Here is an 8,647-nt window from a genome sequence, read left to right on the forward strand (position 1 = left end):
CTCTCTCTCTCTATATATATATATATATATATATTAGCTTCTCCCTTCAATCCCCCCACTCTCTCTCTACGCCTCCCTCTTATTGTAATTGCCAACCACCAACATAGGCGAAGTCTCCACCACGATGACGCCACCACCATCGACCAAGCCTGCCACCACGACATTGGTGAGTTTTCCCTAAGTCTCTCTCTCTCTCTCTCTCTCTCTCTCTCTCTCTCTCCCTCGGTACTCTCATCCTTTTCTCTGCACCTCCACGTCGCAGTGGCAACACCTGCCAGGCCTTCATGTCGCTCTGGCTATCGTACCGAGCCCTTGCATCGAGCGCCATCCCTTGCCTCCGAGATGTGCAAGGCTGTATATTTGCTTGTCATGGCAAGAGTAAGTGTAGGCTGTGTTTTTGACATGTGGTGGTGTTTGGTAAAGCGAAATTTCAAAGTCTGGGTTAAAGTATTGGTTTGTTGGGAATTGAAGAGTTTGTGTTTATTCTGGTTTATACTTAAGAGATCTGGAAATATGAGATTATGGTCATGAAGTTGTTTAATTGTGTCATTTCTTTTATAGGTATTAGTTTATTTGGGTTAATAGTTTGTATTACTTATGTTTAGGTGACGATCAATTTCACTTGACCCGGATGCGAGGATTTTAGAAAAAGTCCAAGAGTCATGTAAGCGGGATTCCTATACTAGACTTCGCATAAAAGAAATGGACTGAGATTGATTTTTGAAATATGTATGTTTATTTTGAAAAGAAACGTAAAAACAACCTCAGATATGTATTCTGCATACTCATGAAATCTGTATAAGGACGAAGTATTTTATATTATGACTGATGTAGACATGAGCTTATTTTAGCATTTTGTTTCTGAACTGCAAAAAAGAGCAAATATGAGGTCTAAAAAGTTTTGCTTTGATTAAATGAAGATGCTTTTATTCGGTTATTTTGAATATGTGAAATGATCTAAACCTATTCAATACTCTGTTTTGATACAACGAATTCTTAAATACCTTGGCATGAATTTTTGATTTTGTATCTGATTATAATCTACTTCCGATGTTGTTTCTGTTCCATTTTCGTAAGGCCCCGCCACGAGTATAATAGTGGTATATGACCCCGCTACGGGTATAATAATGGTATAAAACCCCGCCACAGGTATAATGGTGGTTTATAACCCTATCATGGGGGTTAAATATTGTATTTTTCTTGATGTAATGCTCTGATTTGATATGAAGATGATGTCTCAGATTTTTTATATGCCAAAAGATTTTTGGAATAAGAATGTTTTCTAAAAGATTCGCTCTGATATTTTGTAACATGTTTTGATTCTGCATTCTTAAAGAAAATGTTTTGTTTCGCATTCTGAACTTTGTCAATACTCATGTTTACATACTAGTATGTGTTTTCTACTTATTGAGGTTTTGATAACTCATTCCTGTATCTTCACAATATTTCAGATGACTTTGATGGTTTAGCTAAGGATCAATAATAGAGTGTGTTGGCAAACTTATCTAACGATAGTAGTTGTGACGCCCTGACTCCCACATATCGGGACGCGAGAATCGTGACGTCGGGATGATGACAACATGAGTCACACATCCCAACGAAATGTGCCCAAGTGTGTGCAACATGCAAAAGTGCACAACAAAGATCGCAGCAGATAATATAATAAGTCAACTAAGTACTAGAAATTTAAATACAAGTATCCAAAATAATTTACCTTTAAAAAGTTATACAGTCATCCCAAATATATTACAAAAGATAAATACATAAAAGAGTAGAATAATAAATCTCGATACACGAGAGCAATCCCAGATCGCTCTTCCAACGGAGCCAAAGCCTAAGGCTCGTCATCCTCATCTGCATCAAAATCTGCGATACTATAAAACGGTACCGCAGGTAAGTAAAAATCCAAACAACCCTCGAGATGAAAACGCATTAAAGCAACCAACTAACAGATCCCAAAACCTTATTTTTCTGAAAAACGAGTACTTTTCCAACACACGCTAAAAATCTCATTTTGAGCCAAAACATATAATCCAACATTTTTCTAAAAAATGATTTACACAAAACTCAACAATTTATCTGACATTGTAGGCGGGAATCACAGGCGGGACTATACCACCATCCCTACCGCGTGCACCGTAGGCGGGAATCATTGGCGGGACACAACCACCATCCCTGCTTACCACCATCCCTACAGCGTGCACCATAGGCGGGAATCACAGGCGGGACTCTACCACCATCCATGCTTACCACCATCCCAATAGTTCCTTTCCGCACAATGAATACATATCAAGAGCACTATTGGCGGGAATCACAGGCTGGATTCTACCACCATCCCTGCTTACCACCATTCCTACCGCATGCACCGTAGGTGGGAATCACAGGCGGGACACAACCACCATCCCTACCGCGTGCAACGTAGGCGGAAATCGCAAGCGGGACTCTACCACCATCCCTGCTTACCACTATTCCTACAGTCTCTTTCCCATTTTCTCAAACTAGTCAATCCAAACATTTCAAACATACTGAAAATCATTTCTCACATGAAAACTCAGTTTTCAAATAAACACGTAAACATGCATGCAATCATGTGAAAACCCAGTTTTCAGTAACAAACATGAACACAACACGATAACAATAACCAACAACCAACAATGTCAACACAATCCAATCACACAAACAATCTTCCTCCACTGATCCATCCGACCCCCATACTCCTTGGACTCAGTCCGGCAAAACCAACCAAATCACAGTTAAATGAATTAGTGTAAAAATACATTTAAATCATAAGATTTCTTTGTAAAATACTTACAGTGCTATATAGCAATTTTTGAAGGATCACGAAGTTGCAAGAAGTGACGATGCAGCTACGGAACAGTGCCAAATGCATTGTGGCCGTGGGTCTCAAAGAGCCACTTTTGAACGAGAACAAACGAAGACCCGAGATTGATAGAGTAGGGCTTAGGGATGTCGGTGAAGCTAGTGGTGGTGGTGGTTGGCCGTGGGTGGCGGCGCAATAGGCGGTTGAAGTGCAAAAACACCCAAAACAAAAATAGAGTTGGAAGTGCTTCACTGGTGACGGATTGGAGCTGGGGTTGGGTCCAATGGGTTGCTAAGAGGTCGAGGATGAGGTGGTGAGAAGATGGTGGCCGGAGGTGGCACAATGGCGGCGTTAGAGCAAATGGTGGCTGCTGCTTGGAGAGACTTGTGGTGGCTAACGGCGGCGATGGAGGAGCTGAGATCGGAGGGGTAGTGTCGTCGGCCGGTGGGGAAGCTAATGGGCTGGAAGGTGTCGATCACCGCCGGCTCATGGCGGCGGGCTAGGTGGACGAAGGAAACGGACGGAGAGAGGGAGAGGGGGTGGGTGTCGCGCGTGGGAGAGAAACCAAAGGAGAAAAATGTGGAAAAAGAAATAAAGAAGAAAAGAAAATGAGAGGGAAGAAAAATGAAGGGAAATAAATGAGGTACAATCCTCATATATTGGGTCACAAAAATGATCCAACGGAAACGATTTCAAAACCACAAGTTAAATAAAATAATTTAAACGTAATGGTAAATTGAAATTAAAATAATTAAATCTCACAGTAATTAATTTTGAATAAAGAGATTTTAAACGTATAACAATAATTAATAATAAGAAAGCACTTCAAAATATAATTTTCACAAAATTAAAAATCATAAAATAAACCCACTAAAAATCCAACAATTTTAAAATAAGAGAATAATTTTTTGAATAAATAAAAATAATTCTTCAGTAAAAATACACTAAAATACGGGGTGTTACAGTAGTTGAGTACCTCGAGGTACTATTGCTGTTGGGTGATTTATTTTATTTTGTGGATGGACTTCAGTATGTTTAGATGGTTTATGGAGACTTATGTAAACTCTGTTTCATTTTGTTTTATTAGTTGAGATATGTGGGGGCGGTTGATCCATTTTATCTATTTTATTGTATTGAGGATTTGATACATGAATATGTGTGGTTAATTAAATTAGATGTATTTATGTTTGATTTGGAGTCTTTGGAGGTATATATTTGGATTTAGAAAATATATTAGCATTGTTGAAGTTTATTATGAGAGGATATGAGTTACCTCCTTGAATCTTCGGGATTAGAGCGATACATTTTACGTGTTACCAATACCCCTAGAGAAAATGCCAATATGGCTGTCATAAGAATTCCCTTATATCTTTTAAGCATCTCCACAACCTTTTTTGAATTTGTTTCAGATTTATTCTTCGAATCCTTTGTGGTCTCTTCAGAGAACCCTACATTGACATTTCCCTTGCTCTTCTTCTCGTCTTCTCTTTGGGAGCCACTGACATTTCCTTCTACATTCTCCTCTGTTCTCTTTTCTTCTACCACTTGCTTTGGGACAGTGACATACAGAATCTTACCCCTGAATTCTCCATAGATCTCATCCATGTTCGTATTTTTTGGCAATGTAAAGGTTTGCTCAAAATAAACAATTTTGTCTTCATCTTCTTTCCTTTCTCCACTGATCATCAAGTTGCTAGAGCCAGTAATTCGAAACTGAATCTCATCATTCTTGAAACCTAAAAGACCACACAAAATGAGAAAAACTAATTACATTATTCTTGATTTCATCCATAACGCAATACTAATTCCATTGGTTGGAATACAATATTTTCTCACTTTTCAATAAAGCTAATTCCATGATTAAACTTTCGTGCTTCACATACCTTTTTCAATGCCCAGAAAAAGTTATTCCCTCCTTTCCATGAATTAAGAAAAATCACTCACCAATTTTTCCTCGAGGAAGATGCATGGTAAACTTTTCCACAATAAATAAATACACAAAATTTTGCAAGAAACAACTCAGCAGCTTTTGGTGAGCATATAGTTAATCTATCTAAGTAATGCTAAGTATAACCCTAATTAAGGTGTGAAAGTCCTGCGTGCTCTCTTTAAAAAAAAGTGGAGTGTATTATTAAAAAATAATTTGTTATGTGGATTCTAGATTTAAGCACTTTTTTCAAAAAAAGTATGCGGGACTTGTACATTCTAAACATGCAACTATCATTTCTCAAACTTATCAATATGCTTTTCTAAAGTATAATGGCAGGAGGAAATTAATACATCATATCTTATGTAATGGAAAGTGAAGGTCTTCCCCATAAATATTCACATGAAGTTTTATCAGGAAAAGAAAAGGTGACAGGGTTTTGCAGATTCACTACCAGGTAGATCAACAAGGAGATAATGGGTGCTTGGGTCCTCCGTCCAACCCGAAGAAGGTACAAGTTCTTCAACTACTGCATTTCTCCAGCTTGTTCTCCGTCCATACCCCCACGTATCTCTAACATTTTCCATAGATGAAACCCACGATCAAGCTGAACTTTGTTAAAGACGATGAATGTTGATGAAGTGATGCTTTGTAATGTAATTATTAGATGCAGTCTTATTTATTTTAAAATGATGAGCAAATCAAGTTTGCTTTTTCGCCAAGGATTGAAACTTGAAATACAAACACTTTCCTTGTGGTTTTATGCTTCCTTATTCCAAGCTTTACCTGTTGGGAAAATTAAGTTTTGAGTGGCCGGTGGAAAACAGGAAAGGTACTGTATTCTTTGCTTTCCTGGTGCCCAAACTCCAAACCACCTCTTTCGGCCGAGCTAGTTTATTGCCTTGATATGCTTTTGCATGAATATGAAATTCATACACGCATGCCTCGGCTTTACTTGAGGCTGGATGCCTCTGATCAAGAGTATTATTAATTTTGTATTGGTAGACCCAGCTCCAACAAGTGGCCAGCCTCCTAATGGCACGTAAGTTTTGGGTACCTATAACCCAACAATCACACAAGTCTCTGTTAAATCCACAATGGCACTTAATTGGGTACCCTCCAAAAGTTTTTTGGGACGGGATTTAGCAGCGGGATTTAGCAGCGGATTTATATGAACATAAGATTATTTTTTTCCATTTGGATTTGAAGTGAATTCAGTGAACAAGTCCATTATTAGAATGGAACTTACCAACTGCAATCCAAATATAAATTAAGGTGAAATTCTGATGTCGCAGTATTTAATGGAATAAAACAATGAATATTTTGATCAGTTCACATTATGTTAATTAATGAAATGATTAAGGCCCGGTTTGGATAGCAAGAGCCTCTCATCCCATTTCATTTCAATATCCAAACACTACAAAAATAAACACATTTCAATTTCAGATTTTCTTATTTTCCTTCTAATTATTACATAATCATTACAACTTTCCCAGACTTCCAAACAGAATACAAAAATAATTCAATTTTTTTAAATCTCAAAACAAAAATAATATTGAAAAATTGTATTCTAACAATATTTTAACTAATAATATTTTTATTTAATTTTTTCTCTTATTTCCTAAAATCCCATAAAACACTATAACTCAAACCATTTTACTACTATTCATATATACGCTTCACTACATTTTCTCTCTCATTTTCTAAATATAAAATATTTTAACTCAAACTATTTCACTACTATTCATACACCACAAATCTCAAATGGAGTTTAGAGCCATTTCTCTCAATGCACAATCTCATATATAATAACTTTCAAAAAGCAAGCACTTACCAATAGACTCAACTTCCATAAATAAAAGGCATTTGCATAACTACAAAGTCAACGACTCATATTTAGAGTCAAACTCATAATATGAATCTTAGATTCTAATAGTAAGTCCAACTGAGACTTTTATGAATCCTCAAGGTAACCATAAATATTATTTAGCAAATTTAATTTACGACTTCAAGGATACAAAATGAATCTCTTGTATTTCAACAATAGCATATGAGATAATTAAACTTTGTTTTTCATCAAGGGTAAAGCGATTAAGACTTTTGCCTCCAAGGACAATAATAACAGTCTAGCCATTACTTTTAATAATTTGTCCAAATCGCATGACAAACTCATTTATTCAAATGAGTCATATTACCCTCTAATAAAATCTCAAGCTCTAACTCCCATGAGAAAATCATAATGAAAATATCAAATAGTATAGACAAAACTAGAATTTTGGTATTCACTATCTTATTAATTGTATATGGATTTTGAACAAAAGCTCACAATTTTTTTTTTTGTAAACAATCCCACAAGACATAAAGTTTTAGCTACTTTTTACAAACCCATGTCTACTACCTTGTAATATCGAAAATTGCTCATTAGGTACCAAATAATAATTTAAGACAACTAGATCCTTATCTCTCTTAGTAAGACATTTTTCTAGGATTGTCAACAATGTTCAAAGAATTTATTTTATTTAATAGGTCATCAATAATAACAACTAGGTATATTGGATATCTTTGAATAGAAGGTTGATTTAGTTTACATGAAAATAGTACCAACAACATTTATACTTTTGTACCAAAATAGTGCAAGCAACAATCATTTACTCAAAGTACTTCGTATCTTAAATATCACAAAAGATGACCATCTAAGTTTTCTACAAAAATAAACTATTTAACTCATTCTAGAAAAGTCTCAATGAATGTGAGATTAATGATTATCTAACGATGACTTAATTAGTGCCATGAGATTGATTCATACTTCCATCAACTCCACTTTTCATTTGTCAATCACCCCAAGTTGGATATATATGTGAATTAAATTTAAAATCCTATATTATGGTTTCTACTATATGAATTCAATACTTTTAGGAGAACACATATTACAAATATTCTATTATAGTCTCTAAGTGATGACAGAATATTGTTATATTACTATCACATTATCACTAGTGGTTCATCTTCATTCGAATGTATACTCCCACTAGTTGGTGAAATACTCTCACAATTTTTGATATTTTTGTAAAAAAAAATAAAAATATTAATATTAAGGTAATGTGCAATAAAATATTTTTCTCAAAAAAAACTGTTAATAAAATCTATGATACCTCACCCTCACAAAAAATATGAGAAAGTTTCTTGCTCAAGCAAAATTAACATTCAAACTTAGATCCTCAATATTTTCATATAAATTGAATTCATATTTACACAAAGTAATTAGACAATCACCCACCCTTACTAAAAGGTTAATGAACTTGGTTTAAGGACGACATGTCAAGATTAAGATTGCAACCCCATTTTACATCAACTCAAGTATGATGTAACAACTACTTTGCACCATAATTTATTTATAACTTCATTTTTAGCAAGTGATAACTCTACGAGATAATTGCTCTCATCATATAATTTATACCATTGTGATTTAAAAAAGTTTTTGTAAAAATAATGTATTTTCCTTCCGATTTCCTTAAAAGTTTAATAAAAATAAATTTTTCTTTGGAATCACATTTATGTGATGAGGTAATTTTATTTTGTTTTATTTCTTAGAAATATTAGTGTGCATAGAAAAATGTTTATATTGTATTTTCTCATTTGCTCTACTAAATAGATGAGGGGGATCTCATTAGCGTGAAAAGTTTCAATTTTTCAAGTTTCATGCGCATCATCCTATGCATTCATGTAGATTTTTAGTATATAATCTCTCCGCTCAAAAAATAATATTATCGAGTCAATAAGTGACCATCCAACTTATAAACCTCTAGGAATTTTCATTAACACCACTGTTTTCAATGAATCTGAAATCAACTTAGGTATAGACTACGCCCATATTTCTTTAAAAGCAATAAAAGAAAACA

General features: G+C 35.0%; 1 protein-coding gene across 1 annotated transcript; it reads right to left on the reverse strand.

Moving 5' to 3' along the window:
- Positions 1-4,012: 4,012 nt before the first annotated feature.
- Positions 4,013-5,465, reverse strand: LOC118345910 (17.1 kDa class II heat shock protein-like). Its single transcript, XM_035687044.1, has 2 exons — positions 5,203-5,465; positions 4,013-4,557 (listed from the first exon to the last, which is right to left on the reverse strand). The coding sequence occupies exons 1-2, from the start codon at positions 5,333-5,335 to the stop codon at positions 4,091-4,093; spliced, it is 600 nt and encodes a 199-aa protein (XP_035542937.1). The 5' UTR covers positions 5,336-5,465; the 3' UTR covers positions 4,013-4,090.
- Positions 5,466-8,647: the final 3,182 nt, after the last annotated feature.

The sequence above is a fragment of the Juglans regia genome, chromosome 2, assembly GCF_001411555.2.
Source record: "Juglans regia cultivar Chandler chromosome 2, Walnut 2.0, whole genome shotgun sequence".
Taxonomy (NCBI): domain Eukaryota; kingdom Viridiplantae; phylum Streptophyta; class Magnoliopsida; order Fagales; family Juglandaceae; genus Juglans; species Juglans regia.

Bases quoted from the DNA above. Each gene is read 5' to 3' on its own strand.
- LOC118345910 (XM_035687044.1), bottom strand. From the start codon at position 5,335: ATGGAAAATGTTAGAGATACGTGGGGGTATGGACGGAGAACAAGCTGG. The intron at 4,558-5,202 runs GTAGTGAATCTG...GTGGTCTTTTAG, and splicing joins TCTCCTTGTTGATCTACCTG to GTTTCAAGAATGATGAGATT.